The sequence below is a fragment of the Bos javanicus genome, chromosome 5, assembly GCF_032452875.1.
Source record: "Bos javanicus breed banteng chromosome 5, ARS-OSU_banteng_1.0, whole genome shotgun sequence".
In the NCBI taxonomy this organism is placed as follows: Eukaryota; Metazoa; Chordata; class Mammalia; order Artiodactyla; family Bovidae; genus Bos; species Bos javanicus.
In genome coordinates this window covers 99,578,620-99,603,478 of record NC_083872.1, presented here as the reverse complement: position 1 = coordinate 99,603,478, position 24,859 = coordinate 99,578,620, and the positions used below count along the sequence as shown (strand labels likewise).

Below are 24,859 nucleotides of genomic sequence, written 5' to 3'. Positions count from 1 at the left end.
TCCCTTGGACTGCAAAGAGACCCAACCCGCCCATTCTGAAGGAGATCAGCCCTGGGATTTCTTTGGAAGGAATGATGCTAAAGCTGAAACTCCAGTACTTTGGCCACCTCATGCGAAGAGTTGACTCATTAGAAAAGACTCTGATGCTGGGAGGGATTGGGGGCAAGAGGAGAAGGGTATGACAGAGGATGAGATGGCTGGATGGCATCACTGACTCGATGGACGTGAGTTTGAGTGAACTTCGGGAGTTGGTGATGGACAGGGAGGCCTGGCGTGCTGCGATTCACGGGGTTGCAAATAGTCGGACACAACTGAGCAACTGATCTGATCTGATCTGATTTAATAAATATAACTAAGATTCTGTTATCATTTGAACAGAATCAGGATGAAGTTGATCTTTATACATTTTGTTATTCAAAATAATAAAAATATTGAAAAATTATTATTTCATTTCAGAATTATAAAAAGACATTTTTCTCATAGAATATATCTTTTTTTATTCAAAGCCAACTTCATTCAAAGCCAACTGTCCTATTTCTATTAGATTGGATTATCTCGTAAAGGAACCAGAAATCAATGAACATGGGAAGATAAATCAATGCTTTTCTCAAATTCTAAGTCTCTAGAATAGATAGTAATTAATAAGTTCCATATTCTAGCTTATGTTTCAAAAAATATATAGAAAAAGGCACACATTCAATATATAGACAAATATACATACATATATGGACATACACAGGTGGCTCAGTGGTAAAGAATCCACTGGCAATGCATGAGACACAGGTTTGAGCCTTGGGTCAGGAACATCTCCTGGGGAATGGCAACCCACTGCAACATTGTTGCCTGGGAAATCCCATGAACAGAGGAGGCTGGGAGGCTACAGTCCATGGGATTGTAAAGAATCGGACATGACTTAGTGACTGAGCACACACATGGGCATTGCATGTACTTACAGACACACACATACAAAGAATTTAAGTTCAGAAAATTGAGTATATATAGAAAGGGAGGATTTTCAACTTGATTGTTATAATCCTCATAAAGTACGCTTTAGGAAGGGATAGTTTCTTATAAGGAAAGAAAAAAAAAACCCTTAACTTTAGACCAATGTTTCTTATGTTTGCATTAGTGAATGTCTATTTTGCATTATTTATATGCTTTTATTTTAAGTGATTGGAATGAATCAAACGAAGGAAACTGTGCATATATTAAAGCAGCAAAGATGTCTGCTTCTGGCTGTTCCAGATTCATGCACTTCATTTGTGAGAAGTAGATAGCTTGTCTTGCTACCTAGTGAAACATCAACCAAGGACACACACAACAACTTTTCCTTATAAAAACTCAGACCCTTGGAAGTCCAGTCTGTGTATCTCTCATTTCAGAATGCTTTTTTATGGGCTGCACCTATATTCTAGCTTGATGGAGATACATTGTGGACCCTCCACTTCTGCCTCTTTCAAATGTAGATCCCAGATCACACCAGTTTTGAGCACAGGTTGGTAGAATGAGAAACTATCTGTGCTTCTTAGGGACCTTAGGATGCAAAGTTCTGTGTAGTCATCTATGGGGTCACACAGAGTCAAACACAACTGAAGTGACTTAGCAGCAGCAGCAGCAGCAGCAGTACTTTTCAAAACTATCAAGATCATCAAACACAAGTAAAGTCTGTAATAGCCAAGGGGAGCCTAAGGAGACATGACATTTGGTATGTCATGTGGTAACCTGGTGGGATCCTGGATTATAAAGAGGACATAGGAAAAAAATTTATGGAAGCATGAATAAACTATGGATTTAGTTACTAAAAGTATATTGATGTTAGTTTATTAATTATAACTAATGTGCAATACTAATATAAAATTCATTGAAAAAGAACTGAGTGCAGAGTATACAGAACACTATACTATCGTGAAACTTTTTCTGTAAATATATATTGTTCTAAAAAATAAAATGCATTAAAAAAATTAAAATCAGTGTGTAAATGTCTACAAAATAAAAGTTTAATATGTTTCTGATTTTTTAACTTCTTTTTAAAATAGAAGGAAAATTGTTTTACAATGTTTTATTGGTTTCTATCATACAACAATGTGAATCAGTCTTTAAGTGTACATATGTCCCCTTCCTTTTTAACCTTCCCCCCACCCCATCCTCCCCTCTAGGTTGTCACAGAGAACCTAGTTGTGTGCTTCTGATTTTGACTGACTTAAATTCATAGAGCAATTAAGGGAGAAAAGGAATCATCATAATGTTTAGATTTTCAGTTTAGGAACATAGTTTATTTATCAAGTTGTCCTTTTCAACTTTTCTCACTAGTGTTTTATAATTTTCAGCGTATAAATGGTGCACATGCTTTCAGCATATAAATGGTACATTTATACTATCAACTTAATGTTTTTGATACTATTGCAAATGGTACTTTTTGTTTATCTCAATTTTTAATACTTTAATTTTAGTATATGGAAATATAACTGATTTTGATATGCTGTTCTATCTGAAACCATGTTTAACTTACTGATTAGTTTTAGAGGATTTTGGAGATAGTTTGGAATTTTCTATGCAGACAATTATGTCATTTTGTAAATAAACATAGTTTTGTTTTCTCTTTCCAATCTATATGACTTTTTACAATAGAGAAGTAGAGTCAACAGATGTAGCAAACAAATTTATGGTTATCACATAGAAGCAAATTAAAAAGCAGAGACATTGCCTTGCTGACAGAGATCCCTATATCAAAATTATGGTTTTTCCAGTAGTCATGTATGGATGTGGGAGTTGAACTATAAAGAAGGCTGAGCATCGAAGAATTGATGCTTTTGAACTGTGGTGTTGGAGAAGACTCTTGAGAGTCCCTTGGGCTGCAAGGAGATCCAACCAGTCCTTCCTAAGGAAATCAATCCTGGGTGTTCATTGGAAGGACTGATGTTGAAGCTGAAGCTCCAGTACTTTGGCCACCTGATGCCAAATGACTGCCTCATTTGAAAAGACCCTGATGCTGAGAAAGACTAAAGGCAGAAGAAGAAGGGGATGTCAGAGGCTGAGATGATTGGATGGCATTGCTGACTTGATGGGCATGAGTTTAAGCAAGCTCTAGGAGATGGTGAAGGACTAGGAGAACTGGTGTTCTGCAGTCCATGGGGTCTCAAAGAGTCAGACACAACTGAGCAACTGTACAACAATAACAGAGGATAAGAGGGAGGGATAAACTGGGGGGATTAGCATTGACGTATACACTTTACTATATATAAAATAGATAATTAATGAGAATCTGCTGTATAGCACAGGGAACTCTACTCAATATTCTGTAATGGCCCATATGGGAAAAGAAACTAAAAACAGAGTAGATACAGGTACGTGTATAACTGAATCACTTTGCTGTACACCTGAAACTAACACACATTGTAAATCAACTGGAATCCAATTAAAAAAATTTTTTTAAGAAAAAAATATATGTATCTGTCTTTTTCCATATGTGTCTTTCTTAAATATTTGCTTTTGCTCCTAAAACAAAACCAAACAAAATATGTCCTCCCAAATATATGTTAATGAAGTAAGGGTCTGTTTACCTCACAATGCCTTTTCATAGCATAGTAGACTTCAAAGTGCACAGTCAGTGTTCAGTGAAGACTGTGGAGTCAATGACACCCATCTATCTTTCACGTGATATACTATGAATATATGTTAATTTCTGATTTATGAGAATATTCTAAATAAATGAATACAAAATTGATATCACTGAATCTCATAGTCTCAATACACAAATATTTTAAAAATTTTAGATGAATTTGCAGATGACTAATACCAAATATGGGATGACTATGGGCTTCCCTCATAGTTCAGTTGGTAAAGAATCCGCATGCAGTGCAGGAGACCCTGATTCAGTTCCTGGGTTGGGAAGATCCAATGGAGAAAGGATAGGCTACCCACTCCTGTATTCTTGTGCTTCCCTTGTGGCTCAGCTGGTAAAGAATCTGCCTGCAATGCAGGAGACCTGCGTTTGATCCCTGGGTTGGGAAGATCTCCTGCAAAAGGGAATTCTCCAGTGTTCTGGCCTGGAGAATTCCGTGGCCTGTATAGTCCATGGGATCCCAAAGAGTCGGACATGACTAAGCAACTTTCACTTTCACTCACTTCCACTTTCAATACAAAATAAATTACTGAGGAAATTGAAAGTACCAGTAAATAAAAGAATAAAATCCCATATTTTTCCTGAAAAATATTTTTATGACCTGTAAACATTGCAGAACTTTGTTTCTCATAGGTTAGTATTGATTCTTGGGTTAAAAGGTCTTAATATTTTACCATTTAGTTACTTTGTAATTTGAGAAATTTAGATTTGAACAATCATTAAATAATGATAAAATGGATAAATATACTACCATTTAATTTTCAATAAATATCCTCCCTCATAAAATGCCAAATTATAGAGTAAATCCTGTAATAGACAAAATAACTTCCAGACAAACTATTTTCATTTAGCTTTATTCACCATCGACTACTTGTATTATATGCACAAAAAAACAAATTTATGAATGCAAAGCTGGATTTATTTTGATAGATAATCATAGTACCAAACCACTTAAACTTTCATATTGCATTGAACTCGAAGATGAGGGAATTTGAACACTGGAAAATTTATTGCTAACCAGGCTGGTAATACCAATAGCTGTTGAGAAACCACCCACACACACACACAAAATTTAACATCAAAAACTGAATTAAATATTTCCCAAAACATCTGGAGACATAAAGATTATATTCGGCATAATATATTTTGACCAACTTTCATTTTGATTCTTTCTTGTCTTCATCTGTAGTTAACATTAATATTAGATAATTAACATGTACCCCAAGGTAAATTATTTCCTGCAACAATCCAGAGCCCTCCAAAATTTCTACACAGCTTACCTATAGCAAGTTCTCCTGTATCCCTCTTTGTTCAATGCGACAGCAGAATTACATACCCACACTACCAGATAACACCTGTATCTGTGCCTGGAGATTTCACCAATTGGAGGATAAGCTTGAGTAGAACACACTGGGACGAGCTCTCTCAGCTTGCCCTTCACCTCTGCTTTTAGAGTGGGAGGTCTGTGTTGATATTTATGACTGGCTTCAGAGACATGATGTCAGAAAAAGACAAGCAAATGCTCAGTCGTGTCTGACTCTTTGCGGCCCCATGGACTGTAGACTACAAGGTTCCTCTGTCCGTGGGATTCTCCAGGCAAGACTACTGGAGTGGGTTGCCGTTTCCTTCTCCAGGGGATCTTCCCAGCCCAGGGATCGAACCCGGGTCTCCAGCATTGCAAGCAGATGATTTTACCGTCTGAGCCACAAGGGAAGCTCAGAAAAAGATAGCCAATGATCAAATAACATTCAATATTCCCACTCAGAAAGTTTCTGCTGGTTTCAGTAGCTCATTTACTTCACACTGTGTCAGACAAGAATCATAGAGAACTAAAATGCCAAATTTTATCATCATCTCATAGATCAAACCAAACATGAACTTTAGCAGCCAACATAAACTTGAAAAATCAAAGCCTCTTTAGACTCATGAGGGTATGAAATAGTTAATTAAATCCAAAAACTCTAAAAATAGATTAGTTGATGATTTATAGATAAAAATAAAAAAATTTCAAACTGTACATAAATATCACCCTATATGTTTAAGCACATACTAAGAATAGCCAAACTGATTGATGCAATATAGTATATATATATACAATATTGGGTTAACTGATTTGAATAATGGCAGATTTCTATGTCTTTTTTGTGTTCTCTTTAAATTTTCTGAAGAAACAGACATTGGCTTCCAATAAAAAATGGCAGCTATAATGGAAAAGCTTAAAATGTTGAATGGTTTTGAAAGTTTCCCATTAAAAGCATCAGAATCAAAATGATCTGTTCCACTAGATACCCTTGACTGAAGACCAGTCCTCCTCTATCAGGGATGGTTGTCCTCTTCAACTGAGTGTGCAGCTTCAAGAAAGACACACATGGAATGATGAAGGAGGAAAGGGACACCCATATAGCCAGCCAGATCAGCTGAATCATCCCCAGAGATCAATGGGGTGACAGATGTCAAAACCAGATCACTCTCACATCCTCCAGGTATTTTCTGACTTTCTCTTTCATGTCATCGTTTACCCATTGATTCTTAGTATCATGTTTGTAGTATCTATGTAATTTTTTTTTTTTCTTTCTGTGGTTGATTTCTAGTTACATACAGTTGTGGTCAGAAAAGATGTTTGAAATAATTTCTATCCATTACATTTCTTGAGCCTGGTTGTGTGTCCTGGAATGTGATCTATCCTTGAGAATGTTTCACGTGCACTTAAAAAGAATGTGTGTTCTGGGGTTTTTGTATGCAAAAAGTCCTGCAGACATCAATTAAGTTCAACTGTTCTATTGTGTCATTAAGAATCTTGGTTACTTTATTGATTTTATATCTGGGAGATCTGTCCAGTGATGTCAATGGGGTGTTAAGATCTCCTACTATTATTGTATTCCCTTTAATTTCTCTTTTTATATCATTAGTGTTTGTTCTATGTATTTAGGTGTTGTCATTTCCTATACCAGGGGAAATGTCATTTCCTATTCCAGACCCAAGGATTGAATTCATGTCTCTTGTGTCTCTTGCATTGATAGGCAGATTCTTTAGACCAGTACTACCTAGGAAGCCATTAATATATTGGGGTCATATATTAGCAAGTGTAATATCTTCTTCATGTATTGATCCCTTTATCATTATACAATGTTCTTCTTTATGTTTCATTATGAACTTTCCTTTAAAGACTATTTTGTCTTATATGAGCATTGTTACATGTCCTTTCTTGTCATTTTCATTTGAATTTTCTATTTATCTTGTGGTTTAAGTCTTCTCTTCATCTCCTTGCCATTGTTTGATTAGGTGATATTTTAAAAATTATATTTTCTTGAACTGTATAGTAGTGTTTGAATCTATGTTGTTACATCAAATATTCCTAGTAAAATCCAACTAGTCATAATTGGAGGATGAATTCATGAATGACACAATGACTATTTATTTAATAATTCAACCTTTGTCATGGAGGTATATTTTATTAGTATAATGTTCTGATTTTGTTCTTTCAAGGGCAGTATTTTTGTCAGAGAAAGTCCAAAGATTAAATTTTGTATTTAATAAGAATAAAACCAAATATAAAAACTAGGGCAGAGGAAATAAATGGTATTTTGAAAATGATTGTCTTTGTTCCAGATACAGTATTGTCGGAAATGTAGCAATTCTGCAGAATAATTAGTGACAAATATCCTTAAATACCTGTTGAAAATAGGATTATGATTTTTAGGACTTTTTCTATGACAATAGAAATGAAATAACAATGGATGTGAAAGAAAGGTGTATTCACTGCCAAGATGTAGCAATCTAGTTTTAAAAGTAAAACTTGAGGTATTCTATATTTGTGGTGTATGTGACTAAAATGGAAACAAGATACCTGCATAGGTGATTAAACCTCCACTTCCTCAGATCTTATAGATCTTATAGACTATGATAACAATTTTTCAGAGGCATTTATAAATGCAAAATATAAATAACACACTTAGAGATCCATTTGTGCTTTTAAATGCAGCCCAAAGTCTCCTATTTTCTGGAGGTGTATGCTTTTAAATGCAGCCCAAAGTCTCCTATTTTCTGGAGGTGCTTTTAAATGCAGCCCAAAGTCTCCTATTTTCTGGAGGTGTATTTGAGGTGTATCTCCTCAAATAGCCTAAGTGTGAGAATTTCCTGTTCAAACGTGAAGTGACACATTGATGTCAAATCAACTTTTTCCATTCTTGCTTCACTCTGAGCCTTCACAGGGCACTCTGTGAAAGTCACAGACATTGCTTATTCTTGTCCTGGATTTATGTTTTTAAATTTCTCCTTTTATTACCCAGCTATAGCAGGCCTCTTTTATGAGAGTATCCTGACCTCCCTACTAAAGGATGCACGACTTTCTGGCCAACAGAAGGTATGTGTCTCTCCTCTCCTGTCTCTCTATTAGACCATCTCACTTAGTGGGAACTAATGAATATTAAATGTGATACAACTGAAATACAGTTTATATATGGCAAAATCAAAGTAGAACATTGTTTTTTAAAAAAATAATTTTAACTAAAAAGCAATCATAAAATATCAAATATGATGGAGCATTTCTCCAAGTATTTAAATTGTTTTCTGTAGAATGTTAATCAAGTGCATACACACAGGCATGAATGGGTTTGTATATAATATTAAGTGAAACCCAAAGACCTCATGACAGGGAACAATTAGTTTGAGATTTTATGATCAGTAGAGGTAAGTTTTTTGTATAATAATATGTTAATATATTTTTGCTAAATTTTTTAAATATGTTCTTGGAAAGGAATTCATTGTATAGCAAAGGCCAAACATAAAACCTCATACATGTGTTAGATTGAATACAACAATCCAAAATTTTAATAAAAATCAGATTGAGGTAAGTTCCTAAAGGCTAATTTAAACTTAATTGTAAGCAATGGAAGTATTTTTTAAAAAATCAAACATAGCATAAATGACATGTTAAACTAATTGAAGACACTAACTGATATAAATCAGAAATAGTACCATAGAAATGATGACTAAAATAATAATTAAAACTGATAATTATTGAGAACTTATAAGTGCCAGGTTGAGTGCTCAGTGTTACATGTATTATATATTACATAACCTTATTTCCATTTTAGATTATAATATGATACTAGATACTAAATATTGGATAAGGAAATGGCAACCCACTCCAGTAAAGTTCTTGCCTGGAGAATCCCAGGGACGGGGGAGCCTGGTGGGCTTCCATCTATGGGGTCGCACAGAGTCGGACATGACTGAAGTGACTTAGCAGCAGCAGATACTAAATAACTTTTTGAAGATCACATTTTGTAAATTTAAAAGCTGTAATTCATTTCCAGATATTTCTGACTACTGCATCAACTGTCTGAATTATTGTTACATTATTTGGATTTTTCATAAGTAATCACCATCAGTTATACAACTAAAATGACCTTTACTAACTTTAACATCTATAGGATCTTTCCGGAAGTTTGAACCAACGGTGTCTTCCATAAATGACCTATACCTGTTTTTCATTTTGTGGGTTCAAATAATAGCCAAAATCACTTATCAACAACTTTTGTAAAATAAGTACATTTTAGTCTTTTTCTGTTGTTTTATTTTTCATATTGTTTAGTTTATATATGATTAGTGTGTCATGTGACATTTTACAATATATGAAACATTTCCTCAGTTTTTAATGATTTCTCAGAACCCCTCAACCATTCAAAATAAAAACCATTTGGTACCCCTTTTCACTGATCAAAGTAAGTCACCAAATAGTGTAATACAGTGCAGGAGATTGCTGTATATGCCAACATTACTCTCTCCTCATCTTTAAAGAACTTAGTCTTTAAATCATTATTAAATTTCAAAATTATTATAAATATAGGTGAATCTCTCTTGTTAATAGAACATTTTAATTTTAATACAAGGACTATGATGATTTTAAAATATTTCTGTGGAATCTGACTTCAGTGAGGATATTATTAGCCATGAACTTCTTTATTGCTCCATAATTTATTGCTTTTCATTGTTTCAACCAATAATATATTCTCAAATACAGAATATCTTTTTTTTTAAAAAGTATTCTTTCATGAAAGGCTTGTTTAAAGTACTGAGGAATTTAGAAGCAGGCTTTACGTTTGTTCAGCTGCAAAGTGAACGCTAAACTCTTCGCCCCACCCATCTTATTATACTAAGGTTCTTATCTCACCCACGCCACTTATTCCTCAGTTCACTTAGAGCATGGTCCTTGACCTCACTCAGCTGCAAAGATGAATAACCAAGGAGTAACCTATGTAGAACACAAGGCAGTCAAGAGCTCAAAGAGACAGAAAATGAAACCTAAGATTTCTAAAAGTTCCAGTTCAATAACTGAGCAGGAATTAACATATGCAGAACTAAATCTTCAAAATGCTCCTCAGAATCTTCATGAGAATGACAAGAACTACCACTCCAAAGGTGAAACACTTACCAGTCACACAATGAAACTGTTCTAGGATGTGCAGTTGGGGTGCAGAGGTGTGGAGGAAGAGCAGGGGGAAAGCTCGCATATTTTTCATTTTGAGAAAGGGAGTTTAAAGTTGGTTATGGTATTGTAATGTGAAATTGGAAGACTATTTTTATTCTGGCATTGCTACAATTTTAAGTCTTTGATCAACAACTCATTCACCATTATATTTGCTGAAAATGAAACATGTATTAGAGAAAGACTACAGTGGCAGAAATGGGAAGGGGTCCAAGTTTATATCCATAAATCCCTGTTCATATCAGTTCTCATGTATGTAAAATCTAACCAACTGTCCCCATCACTCTTTCACTCTTTTCTCACTGTTTCCTTTTCTCTCCCTGCAGGTTCACCATCACCTTCAGAGAAGTTCATTGCTGGGATCCTGGGAATCATCTGCCTCATCTTGATGTCTGCTGTGGTGACAGTGATCATTGTTACTCCCTGTAAGTACATTTTTTAAAAACTATAAGGGAACTTTTCACTTTAATGATGGTCAGTCCTTTAAACATTTTCACAATATTATAGAATGTGCCTATCATTAAAATACATGCAATTAGACTAAATGTAGAATGTTATTTGGAATTTGTGAAATACATACAACACAAGATAATTACAGAGAGTATGTATATGGATATTCTGATTTCATAACTCAAAAGTATGCTCTAGGAGATTGAAAGATCTTATTGAGAAACACAAATTAATTTTTGAGATTGGTAAGAGGTGGTAAAATCTGCTCCTTTAGGTTTCTAAAATATATTTTCCACCAAATCTTCATTACCCAATTAATTTTTCTTGGTAAAATCAGCTTTATTCCAGACTACTCTAATCCTAAACAATTTAGAGCAATGTTAATTTTTATAATGATTAATTTTGTAGCTACTGTAATACGGGAGCAGAATAACTCCTCTCCGATAGCAAGACTCCAGAAAGGTACATAATGATTTTAAAGCTCTGATATAAATACAATTTGTATTTTGTCTCTATCTTAGGCTAGTGAAAATAAGAAAAGATTTAGGGGTAGAAGATAAATAACAAAATCAGGCAACAAACAGGCATAAATAATGATTATGGGAGAATGTTTTTCCCTATGCAACAATATGATCACCATATTCATTGTTGGCAATTGACTCCAATTTTTGCCTGCTGTAATATGGTAAAAGACAAATAATTTTGCTACTCTAAAATAGAAGTTTCATTTCTTGATTTGTAGTACCTGTAAAAAGGAGATATTTTTATATGTTTGCTTTATATAGAGACATAAATTAGGGTATGCAAGACTGACGCTGTGAATGTATGAGTAAGATTTGTTTTATATGTACCAGCCTTGAGGGTGCATAGCTATGTTTTTTTTATATATATATATATATACACACACACATACATGTTTATATCTATGCATACATGTAAGTTAATTTTTGTTTTTTAAAATTCAAATTGCCTTTGAATAGTAATTCATAATCTTTTTCCAGAATTTCATTGTGGTTGTTATCCAAAAGAGTGGTTTACATATTCCAGCAATTGCTATTCTATTAGTCTGGAAAAAGAAACATTGAATGGGAGTTTGAGGTCCTGCACTACTAAGAATTCTACTCTGCTTTACATAGATAATGAAGAGGAAATGGTAAGATATTAAGTGTTTCCAACACTTTATTAAAGGCTTGATTCAGTCAATAATATTTGTTAGAATTCACATGTGTTTTTGTACATATTTGTAGTTTGCTTATTTTAAGATCTGTTAATAACTTTATTTTCATTTTAAAACCATTAATGCATGTTTGGTAATTTCCAGTTCTTCTGCTCCTTGTTAGCAGGTGTCCTGATGGATCACCTTGTAAGGCTCACCTGAGTTACCTACAGGATTCTATCAATACAGGAGGAACGGTTTACCTGTGCCACCTCCAACAGTTAGGTTAGGCATTTGGTGTTCGGAAGTAAGAGGCCTAGGTCACTTTCATCTGATGGTGGGGAAGATATAGTTCGGTTCAGTCACTCAGTCGTGTCCGACTCTTTGCGACCCCATGAACCTCAGCACGCCAAGCCTCCCTGTCCATCAGCAACTCCCAGAGTCCACCCAAACCCATGGCCATTGTGTCCGTGATGCCATCCAGCCATCTCATCCTCTGTCGTCCCCTATACAAGATGCCGTAATTATTGTTCCCGCACCTCCCACCTTGTTCTCTCATCATGGAGAAGTGATTAGAGATTACAGAGGATTAGCGTGGCTGGATAGTCTCAAACCTCTTCACTTTTCTTTTCCCACCATGCAGGGCTCTCCTTTCTTGTGTCTTTGATTAGTTCCCGTGTCTACAGTTCAACTGAGCAGGGAGTAACAGAGAGAAATGATTCTCTGACCCCTTGTCTCGTCCACTGGATTCCACAGAAATAGATTGCTTTGGGGTTTATCTAGTCAAAGGATGGTGTCAGACTAAGAAAAATAAATCTTTGGCTCTCATGTCACTTATTTTCTCGATTTCATTCCCTTAATTTTCTTCTAAAACTGAAATTCTGAGGAACATATAATAGTAGAGAAATGCAATTGTATACTCACAGTATCCAGAAAAAAAGAACATCACAGAATCTTAAAACTTACTTAAAGCCATGTTATGTTAGTTTTGACATGAGTTAAAAATAGATTACATAAATCAGAATTTTCCTTATTGCACGTATTCAATTACTCCACCTTCTTATCCCTCAGGCTTAATGTTACAATTCACAGCTGTCAATATCCCCACGTTGGTATACTAAGTGTCTTCTTTTGTGGGGTCTGTACAACTAATCCATGTCTTTGTAAATACTCCCTTTATTAAATGGTCCTCAAAAAAAAAAAAAAAAGAATTTTCCTTATTAACATTAGAAAACAGTGAAACTGATAAGTATAAATGTTTGAATTAATTTGAATCAAAAGTACAGACATGGTTAATATTTATGGCAATATTAAAAATTCCAACTTGCAACTTTTATGATTTTAGTATTACATTTATAATTTAACATGCTCATTCTATTCAAAGAACTAAGTTCAGTTCAGTTCAGTCACTCAGTCATGTCCAACTCTGAAACCCCATGGACTGCAGCACGCCAGGCTTCCCTGTCCATCACCAACTCTCAGACCTTGCTCAAACTCACGTCCATTGAGTTTGTCTTCCAACCATCTCATCCTCTGTCATCCCCTTCTCTTGCCTTCAATCTTTCCCAGCATCAGGTCTTGTCCAATGAGTCAGTTCTTCACAGCAGGTGACCAAAGTACTGGAGTTTCTGCTTCAGCATCAGTACTTCCAAAGAATACTCAGGACTGATTTCCTTTAGGATGGACTGGTTTGATCTCCTTGTAGTCCAAGGGACTCTCAAGAGTCTTCTCCAACACCACAGATCAAAAGCATCAGTTCTTCAGCCCTCAGCTTTCCTTATGGTTCAACTCTCACATCCATACATGACTACTGGAAAAATCATAGCTTTGACTAGATGGACCTTTGTCAGCAATGTCTCTGCTTTTAATATGCTGTCTAGGTTTGTCATAGCTTTTCTTCCAAGGAGCAAGTGTCTTTTTAATTTCAGGGCTGCAATCATCATCTGCAGTGGTTTTGGAGCCCAAGAAAATAAAGTCTGTAACTGTTTCCATTGTTTCCCCATCTATTTACCATGAAGTGATAGGACCAGATGCCATGATCTTAGTTTTTCAAATGTTTAGTTTCAAGACAGCTTTTTCACTCTTCTGTTTCACTTTCATCAAGAGGCTATTCAGTTCCTCTTCGCTTTCTGCCATAAGGGGGTGTCATCTGCATATATGAGGTTATTAAGATTTCTCCTGGCAATCTTGATTCCAGCTTGTGCTTCATCCAGCTTGCCATTTCATATGATGTACTCTGCATAAAGTTAAATAAGCAGGGTGACAATATAAAGCCTTGATGTACTCCTTTCCCAATTTGGGACCAGTCCATTGTTCTATGTCTGATTCTGTCGCTTCTTGACCTGCATACAGATTTCTCAGGAGGCAGGTAAGGCAGGTAAGAAATACCAATTTCTCTGGTATTCCAATCTCTTTAAGAATTTTCCAGTTGTGATCCACAGTCCAAGGCTTTGGTGTAGTCAACTTTTATGTATTACAGTGTTAGATGTAAAATCTAACATACTCATTTTGTTCAAAGAACTAAAGATCCTATGAAAGAATGCATCCTTTGACTTGCATTTTAAAAATTAATAGAAATCTTTCATAATGATATTTAAGTGAAAATTATTTATTTTGGGCTAGAAATTTCTGATGTCCCTGCCAGTTATGTCATGGATTCCAGTCTTTCGAAGAGGTCGCAATCATCCATGGATGTGGCTAAATGGTTCAATTTGCAAACTAAAGTAAGTTTTTAAAATGAATGCTATATAGAGGAGGAAAAATACAAAAAAAATTAATAATATGAATATATTTGTTGTCATTGAATTATAGAAAGCTGAAGAAGATGTTGAAAGTTAATAAAATGTTCATATAAATGTTCAAAAATAGGCCACTCGGTAGCCCATTTTCCTAATAACAAACTCTTACTGAAATTTTATTAAAAACATCATTACCCATTTTCAAAATATCTTTTATTACAGTTACATAAAAATACTATTGTTTCATGAGTTGTCTTCATAGAATATAACAGAATTATGCATTTTTTTCCATGACAGGATAACAGACCATTCACCTGTTGAACATAACTGTGCTGTACTATCCTCGGGGGGCATTAAAGCAGAAGGCTGTCAGATTCCAAATGCATATAATTGCAAGCATAAGCTTGAGAATTAAAAAGTGAGTTTGGATGCTGTTGAGTAGTTTTATCTTTTATGAAAAGGAAATAATGTTATGATCACATAAATTTTGAAATGAATTATGTTGTTTGTTCTAATAAGGTTTCAAAAACCTTTGAAAGAAAACATCAAAATTCTATAAATTCCTTCAATAAAAATTCAAAGTAAAAATAAAAATTCAAAAAAAATTCCTTCAATAAAAAATAAATTAATTTAAAAAACTGTTTAAATATAATATGCATACCAAAAAGTATAGATATCACTTTTGTGTCTGGCCTTTTTTCTCAACAATATGTTTATGACATTCAAACTTTCTAAAATGTCACCTGTTTTCTGAGTCTGTTTATTTGAGAACAAAGACCAAAAGTAGTTTAGCAATTACCAAGAGCTATGGGGAGATGAGAAAGGAAATGACTGCTACTTGATCAGTGATTAATATTTTCTAGATATTGATAGTGGTGATGGTTTTAAAATGTGAACATTTTTAAAATCACTGATTTATACAGTTTAAATGGATGGATTTTATGGTGTGTAAATTGTACCTCAATAAATCTGTTTTAAAAAAACTTTCTTGGGACTGCATTTAATATTTAAAATAATTTGTAAACAGAGTCATCTTTACAGTATTGGCTGTTTCCGTCAATATTCTTTATCCTTCCATGAGTTAGGTTTTCTTTAAATTTTCCCTGTCAGATTTTGTGTTTCTCTATTTTGAGATGTTAAATATACATGGGTGTTTCATAGCCATGATTTTGTAAATGACACTCTTATTTTTCAAATTTTAGTAATTTTTGGTGCAGTAAAGAGTAGTATATTGAGGTTTACATGTTGGTCTTATAGTCAATAATTTCTCTGACTTTGTATTAATTCCATCATTTCAAATATTTATTCTTATGGATTTTATATGAGATATGTATATCTTTATATAACAGCTGTTCATATCTTTTTTCCATGTGCTATTATTTTTTTTCTTGACTTATTTTCATAGGCTACAATTTAATTTCCAAAGTTGAATAGAAGGTACAGTAAAGGTTCTGTATCTATCTCTTCTTAGTCAAGGAAGAGATTTCAATATATCATCGTTAAATATGAGATTTACCTTAAGGTTTTTTCATCATATATTTCTCATGTGAAACCATAGTATTCTCATTTTTCAAACAAATTTTATGATCTAGTTGATGTTGATGTTACATTTGCATTATTTTCCATCAGTTGGAATGGTAAATGTTTTCTTTGTATAACGATTATGAAGTAAAATACCTTTATTTCTTCCATTAAACCAATATTAAATCAATCTTGCACTTCTAAAATAAAATCACAATGATCATCTGTGTTACCCAATTTCTTAAAAATTCAGTGCATATGCTATATGTAGATTAAGTTATTTTTCTTCATTTATGTTCACAAAGAACTTTAACTGAGTTTTCAGTTATGTTATATATACTTGACAGGTCAGGAAGTATTTCTCTTTTTCTTTTACCTGAAACTTTGTGAAAGAGTACTGCTACATTTTTAAGTGTTATTTTCCACTACCAATGCCATCTGAGCATCTAGAACTATTTTGTAGAAAGGTTTATATAATAAACTTAATGTTTTACAATATATGCTAGGTTTACTCAGGTTTTTTGTTTTTTTTGCTGTGCTTTATTTTGGTAATTTGTATTTTAGGATTTTTCTATTTTATATGGACACTAAAATGTATTCATAATATTGCTTTTTATCTGCTTAATATCTGTAAAAACTATACATTATACCTTTATTTATTATCAGTTCAGTTCAGTTGCTCAGTCGTGTCCGACTCTTTGCAACCCCATGAATCGCAGCACGCCAGGTCTCCCTGTCCATCACCATCTCCTGGAGTTCACTCAGACTCATGTTCATCGAGTCGGTGATGCTATCCAGCCATCTCATCCTCTATCGTCCCCTTTTCCTCCTACCCCCAATCCCTCCCATCATTAGGGTCTTTTCCAATGAGTCAACTCTTCGCATGAGGTGGCCAAGGTATTGGAGTTTCAGCTTTAGCATCAGTCCTTCCAAAGAACACTCAGGGCTGATCTCCTTTAGAATGGACTGGTTGGATCTCCTTGCAGTCCAAGGGACTCTCAAGAGTCTTCTCCAACACCACAGTTCAAAAGCATCAATTCTTCTGTGCTCAGCTTTCTTCACAGTCCAACTCTTGCATCTATACATGAACACTGGAAAAACCATAGCCTTGACTAAATGGACCTTTGTTGGCAAAATAATGTCTCTGCTTTTCAATATGCTATCTAGGTTGGTCACAAATTTTCTTCCAAAGAGTAAGCGTCTTTTAATTTCATGGCTTCAGTCATCATCTGCAGTGATTTTGGAGCCCAAAAAGATAAAGTCTGACACTATTTCCACTGTTTCCCCATCTATTTCCCATGAAGTGATGGGACCAGATGCCATGATCTTCGTTTTCTGACTGTTGAGCTTTAAGCCAAATTTTTCACTCTCCTCTTTCACTTTCATCAAGAGGCTTTTTAGTTCCTCTTCACTTTCTGCCATAAGGGTGGTGTCATCTGCATATCTGAGCTTATTGATATTTCTCCCGGCAATCTTGATCCCAGCTTGTAATTCTTCCAGTCCAGCGTTTCCCATTATGTACTCTGCATATAAGTTAAATAAGCAGGGTAACAATATACAGCCTTGATGTACTCCTTTCCCTATTTGGAACCAGTCTGTTGTTCCATGTCCAGTTCTAACTGTTGCTTCCTGACCTGCATACAGGTTTCTCAAGAGGCAGGTCAGGTGGTCTGGTATTCCCATCTCTTTCAGAATTTTCCACAGTTTATTGTGACCCACACAGTCAAAGGCTTTGGCATAGTCAATAATGCAGAAATAGATGTTTTTCTGGCACTCTCTTGCTTTTTCCATGATCCAGTGGATGTTGGCAATTTGATCTCTGGTTCCTCTGCCTTTTCTAAAACCAGCTTGAACATCTGGAAGATCATGGTTCACGTATTGCTGAAGCCTGGCTTGGAGAATTTTGAGCATTACTTTACTAGCATGTGAGATGAGTGCAATTGTGCGGTAGTTTGAGCATTCTTTGGCATTGCCTTTCTTTGGGATTGGAATGAAAACTGACCTTTTCCAGCCCTGTGGCCACTGCTGAGTTTTCCAAATTTCCTGGCATATTGAGTGTGGCACTTTCACAGCATCATCTTCCAGGATTTGAAATAGCTCAACTGGAATTCCATCACCTCCGCTAGCTTTGTTCATAGTGATACTTTCTAAGGCCCACTTAACTTCACATTCCAGGATGTCTGGCTCTAAGTGAGCGATCACACCATCGTGATTATCTTGGTCATGAAGATCTTTTTTGTACAGTTCTTCTGTGTATTTCTGCCCCCTCTTCATAATATCTTGTGCTTCTGTAAGGTCCATACCATTTCTGTCTTTTATTGAGCCCATCTTTGCATGAAATGTTCCCTCGGTATCTCTAATTTTCTTGAAGAGATCTCTAGTTTCCCATTCTGTTGTTTTCCTTTATTTCTTTGTATTGATCTCTGAGGAAGGCTTTCTTATCTCTTGCTAGTCTTTGGAACTCTGCATTCAAATGCTTATATCTTTCCTTTTCTCCTTTGCTTTTCACTTCTCTTCTTTTCACAGCTGTTTGTAAGGCCTCCTTAGACAGCCATTTTTCTTTTTGCATTTCTTTTCCATGGGGATGGTCTTGATCCCTGTCTCCTTCTACAATGTTACGAACCTCAGTCCATAGTTCATCAGGCACTCTATCTATCAGATCTAGGCCCTTAAATCTATTTCTCACTTCCACTGTATAATCATAAGGGATTTGATTTAGGTCATACCTGAATGGTCTAGTGGTTTTCCCTACTTTCTTCAATTTAAGTCTGAATTTGGCAATAAGGAGTTCATGGTCTGAGCAACAGTCAGCTCCTGGTCTTGTTTTTGCTGACTGTATGGAGCTTCTCCATCTTTGGCTGCAAAGAATATAATCAATCTGATTTCAGTCTTGACCATCTGGTGATGTCCATGTGAGAGTCTTCTCTTGTGTCGTTGGAAGAGGATGTTTGCTATGACCAGTGCATTCTCTTGGCAAAACTCTATTAGCCTTTGCCCTGCTTCATTATGTATTCCAAGGCCAAATTTGCCTGTTACTCCAAGTGTTTCTTGACTTCCTACTTTTGCATTCCAGTCCACTATAATGAAAAGAACATCTTTTTTGGGTGTTAGTTCTAAAAGATCTTGTAGGTCTTCATAGAACCATTCAACTTCAGCTTCTTCAGCGTTACTGGTTGGGGCATAAACTTGGATTACTCTGATATTGAATGGTTTGCCTTGGAAACGAACAGAGACCATTCTGTTTTTTTGAGATTGCATCCAAGTACTGCATTTTGGACTCTTTTGTTGACCTTGATGGCTACTCCATTTCTTCTGAGGGATTCCTGCCCGCAGTAGTAGATATAATGGTCATCTGAGTTAAATTCACCCATTCCAGTCCATTTTAGTTCACTGACTCCTAGAATGTCGATGTTCACTCTTGCCAACTCCTGTTTGACCACTTCCAATATGCCTTGATTCATGGACCTAACATTCCAGGTTTCTATGCAATATTGCTCTTTACAGCATCGGACCTTGCTTCTATCACCAGTCCCATCCACAGCTGGGTATTATTTTTGCTTTGGCTCCATCCCTTCATTCTTTCTGGAATTGTTTCTGCACTGATCTCCAGTAGCATACTGGGCACCTACTGACCTGGGGAGTTCCTCTTTCAGTATCCTATCATTTTGCCTTTTCATACTGTTCATGGGGTTCTCAAAGCACAAATACTGAAGTGGTTTGCCATTCCCTTTTCCAGTGGACCACATTCTGTCAGACCTCTCCACCATGTCCCGCCTGTCTTGGGTGGCCCCACAGGGCATGGCTTAGTTTCATTGAGTTAGACAAGGCTGTGGTCCTAGTGTGATTAGATTGACTAGTTTTCTGTGAGTATGGTTTCAGAGTGTCTGCCGTCTGATGCCCTCTTGTAACACCTACCATCTTACTTGGGTTTCTCTTACCTTGGACGTGGGGTATCGCTTCACGCCTGTCCAGCAAAGCACAGCTGTTGCTCCTTACCTTGAACGAGGGGTATGTCCTCACCGCCACCCCTCCTGACCTTGAATGTGGAGTAGCTCCTCTCGGCCCTCCAGCCACTGCTCCTTGGACCTGGGGTAACTCCTCCCGGCCACCGCCCCTGGCCTCAGATGCGGGGTAGCTCCTCTCGGCTGCTGCCCCTGACCTCGGACGTGGGGTAGCTCCTTTTGGCCGCTGCCCCTCAGGCATGGGTCCTTCCAGCTTCTACCCTGACCTTGGATGTGGGGTAGCTCCTCTCGGCCACGCTTATGCGCCATCGAAGCCGCCTTGTGCACTTGTGCGCTGTCACTGCCTTATTTTTATTATACATGTAAAAGATTTGATTCCTCCCAAAAAAAGGGGGGTTTTTTTGGCCTCACCTCATGGCTTGTGGGTCTTACTTCCCCAAACAGGTATTGAACTTGGGCCATCAGCAGTGAGAACATGAAGTCCTTACTACTGAAGTGAAGTGAAGTCGCTCAGTCATGTCCGACTCTCTGCGACCCCATGGACAGTAGCCGACCAGGCTCCGCCATCCAGTGGATTTTCTAGGTAAGAATACTGGAGTGGGCTGCCATTTCCTTGTCCAGGGGATCTTCCCAACCCAGGGATCCAACCCAGGTCTCCTGCATTGCAGACAGACGCTTTACCATCTGAGCCACCAGAGAATTCCCTTCCTTACCACTGAACCACCTGGAAATTCCCCCTTTTCAATTTTTTTCAGCAGTCTTTTATCAATTTTATTAAATATATTCAATAAGAATACATTTGGTCTTGTTGTTTCTCCATATTGCAATTTTGTCCTTTGTCTTGATTTTGCACTAATTATTGTTTTCTTCCTTCTACTTCATATGGCTTTTATTTCACCTAATTTTAGCTTTTTCATTTTTAATTTCTTGTGGTGCAAGCTTGGATTTCTACTTTGTTTTGTTTTATTTTATTTGTAAAGTAAGCATGTAAGGCAGTTAAGCAGATATTTGGTTTTGTATTTATCTTGTAATTCTTATAAAATTTTTGAACATTCATTGTGGTCATTTCTATGGTCCACTTGTTATTCAGACATTTATGACCAAATCTGGGGCTTCCCTGGTAGCTCAGACGGTAAAGCGTCTGCCTACAGTGCAGGAGACCTGGGTTCGATCCCTGGGTCGGGAAGATCCGCTGGAGAAGGATATGGCAACCCACTCCAGTATTCTTGCCTGGAAAATCCCATGGACTGGGGAACCTGGTAGGCTATAGTCCATGGGGTCACAAAGAGTCGGACACGACAGCGACTTCACTTTCACTTTCATGACCAAATTTAAAACCATCTAAGGATTTTCAAATTTTTGGTTATTGACTTCTACTTATGGAAAGAGTGTTCTATTTGGTTAGAGAATTTTCTGTGATGCTAGAAATGTTCAACATCTGTTCAATGTGGTGTGAATAGGAACCACATTAAAATATTAAATATTTTATTAATTAATTAATTAATATTAAATAAAAAATAAAATATTAAAATATTCCTTATTTGTAACTAATTAAAAGTTAAATTTAAATACCCACCTTTCAGGGCTTCCTTGGTGGCTCAGACAGTAAAAAATCTACCTACAATGTGGGAGACCTGGGTTCGATCTCTGGACTGAGGAGATCCCGTAGAGGCGGGCATGGCAACTCACTCTAGTATTCTTCCCTGGAGAATCCCCATGGACAGAGGAGCCTGGCAAGCCACAGTCCATGGGGTCACAGAGAGTCAGACATGACTGAACAACTAAGCACAGCAGAGCACAGCACCCACCTTTCAAGTGCTCAGTTGTCAACCTGTCTAGAGGCTAATGCAGTGACACCATTACTATATGCTATATGAATATGCTTGGAATATGATTTATTGTGTATTTTTGAAGTTTTCTGTTTGCTCTTAGTTTTATTGATCTTTTATATTGTTTTTCTATCTCTATTTATTTTTCCTTCGATCTTTGTTATTTCCTCCTATCGATTAACTTTGGCCTTTGTTCTTCTTTTTGAGGTTCTGTGAAGTGGAAGATCAGGTTGTTCATTTGATCTCTTTGTTTCTTCTTAATATTGGTGTTTCTTGCTATCACTCCAAAAAATTTCAAAAGTTTATTAACAGACTCTAATGAGTTCAGCCATGTATATTGTCAAGATGCTGTCAACAACCCATTGCTCTCTCAGATCTGCATCCTTGAAAATGAAATGGCTCCTACTTTGGGAACAGTGTACAGATGTACATTCCAAGGACAGAGGAGCTTCCAATTGCATGGTCAACTAGTAGTTATGACCTCCTGAAGACCTCCCCCAACACTCCCAACAGCAGATGTAGGGATAATGGTGGTATATCTGTACAGTGGAATGTTACTCAGCAATTAAAAAGAATGAACTCTTGATATACAATAGCATGAATGAATATCTAAATAATGATGCTGAGTGAAAGAAGTCAGAAAAAGTACATACTGTACACTTTCACATTTATACATTTCTAGAAAATGCAAACCAATCTAAAGTGACAGAAAGCATACCAGTGGTCATGTGGTGTTGAAGGTGGGCAAAGAGTGGCAAAGAGAGGGTTGTGAAGAGACACAAGCAAATTTTTTGGAGTAAAATAAATATTCATACCATACTCGTTCCAATAATTTCACAGGTATGAATATATGTCAAATGTCATATTCTACAGTTTGTGCCATGCTTAGCTGTTCAATCATGTCTGACTCTTTGTGACCCTGGACTGTAGCCCACAGGCTCCTCTGTCCATGGGGATTCTCCAGGCAAGAATGTTGGAGTGGGTTTCCATGCCCTCTTTCAGGGGATCTTCCAAACCCAGAGATCAGACCCAGGTCTCCTGCATTGCAGGCCAATTCTTTACCATTTGAGCCACCAGGGAAGCTCATTCTAAAGTTTCAATATCCACAATGTATTGAATATCAAGTATTCCTCAAGAAAGCTAATTTTCAAAAAGTATGCCTTCTCAGAAGGAGCATGCCAGCTCCAGCTATTTGTAGTTTTGACATTGCTTGATTGATAGCAGTTCTCTTCTAATTTAACATATTTGGTGAATCTCATTATGCATTGCCATGCTTCTCTTTTGTTCAGTGATCAATTCACCTCTCCCTGATTCAATATCAAATGGTCTAAATTATTATTTTCATATTATGTAGCTTAGCATTTATCATTCCAAATTCTCTTATTCTTTAACTTTGGAAATATCATGACTCTTGTTGGCTGCTTGTCCTACCATAGACATTTTAGAATTAAATGATTAAGTTCAAAGAAAAAATTAAGTTAAGATTTGTTTTAGTTTCTCTAAACTTTCAAAACACTTTAGGGAGAGGAAACATATTTAACATTATTAAATCTTTCTATGCATTGTTAAGAGCTATGTCTCTAGTAATTTAGATTTTTTTAATATTTATGAATTTTTTATATTTTTCTACATAGGATTTTCATTTTTTATTGTTAACTCCTAATATCTAATTTTTCTAATATAAATGGTATCTTTTATTAAACAAAACTTTATGAAAATAAAGCACTCATCAGTTCAGTTCAGTTCAGTTCAGTCCAGTCTCTCAGTCGTGTCCAACTCTTTGCGACCCCATGAATCGCAGCACGCCAGGCCTCCCTGCCCATCACCAACTCCCAGAGTTCACCCAGACTCACGTCCATCAAGTCAGTGATGCCATCCAGCCATCTCATCCTGTGTTGTCCCCTTCTCCTCCTGCACCCAATCCCTCCCAGCATCAGAGTCTTTTCCAATGACTCAACTCTTCACATGAGGTGGCCAAAGTACAGGAGTTTCAGCTTTAGCATCATTCCCTCTAAAGAAATCCCAGGGCCGATCTCCTTCAGAATGGACTGGTTGGATCTCCTTGCAGTCCAAGGGACTCTCAAGAGTCTTCTCCAACACTACAGTTCAAAAACATCAATTCTTTGGCGCTCAGCCTTCTTCACAGTCCAACTCTCACATCCATACATGACCACAGGAAAAACCATAGCCTTGACTAGACGAACCTTTGCTGGCAAAGTAATGTCTCTGCTTTTCAATATGTTATCTAGGTTGGTCATAACTTTCCTTCCAAGGAGTAAGTGTCTTTTAATTTCATGGCTGCAGTCACCATCTGCAGTGATTTTGGAGCCCAAAAAAATAAAGTCTGACACTGTTTCCACTGTTTCCCCATCTATTTCTCATGAAGTGATGGGCCCAGATGCCATGATCTTCGTTTTCTGAATGTTGAGCTTTAAGGCAACTTTTTCACTCTCCTCCTTCACTTTCATCAACAGGCTTTTGAGTTCCTCTTCACTCTCTGCCATAAGGGTGGTGTCATCTGCATATCTGAGCTTATTGGTATTTCTCCCGGCAATCTTGATTCCAGCTTGTGCTTCTTCCAGCCCAGTGTTTCTCATGATGTACTCTGCATAGAAGTTAAATAAGCAGGGTGACAATATACAGCCTTGACATACTCCTTTTTCTATTTGGAACCAGTCTGTTGTTCCATGTCCAGTTCTAACTGTTGCTTCTTGACTTGCATACAGATTTCTCAAGAGGCAGGTCAGGTGGTCTGGTATTCCCATGTCTTTCAAAACTTTCCACAGTTTATTGTGATCCACACAGTCAAAGGCTTTGGCATAGTCAATAAAGCAGAAATCAATGTTTTTCTGGAACTCTCTTGTTTTTTCGATGACCCAGCTGATGTTGGCAATTTGATGTCCGGTTCCTCTGCCTTTTCTAAAGCACTCACAAAGAAATCCAAATAAATCATTGCTGCTGCTGCTGCTAAGTCACTTCAGTAGTATCCGACTCTGTGCTACCCCATAGACAGCAGCCCACCAGGCTCCCCCGTCCCTGGGATTCTCCAGGCAAGAACACTGGAGTGGGTTGCCATTTCCTTCTCTAATGA

At 36.6% G+C, this 24,859-nt stretch overlaps 1 protein-coding gene across 1 annotated transcript; it reads left to right on the top strand.

Moving 5' to 3' along the window:
* The first annotated feature begins 9,802 nt into the window (after positions 1 to 9,802).
* On the top strand, positions 9,803 to 15,721 carry LOC133248117 (NKG2-A/NKG2-B type II integral membrane protein-like). The gene is made up of 6 exons (XM_061417871.1): positions 9,803 to 10,045; positions 10,439 to 10,537; positions 10,971 to 11,024; positions 11,564 to 11,715; positions 14,341 to 14,441; positions 14,754 to 15,721. Exons 1-6 carry the CDS (start codon positions 9,859 to 9,861, stop codon positions 14,869 to 14,871), a joined length of 711 nt encoding a protein of 236 aa, XP_061273855.1. The 5' UTR covers positions 9,803 to 9,858; the 3' UTR covers positions 14,872 to 15,721.
* The last annotated feature ends 9,138 nt before the right edge of the window (positions 15,722 to 24,859 follow it).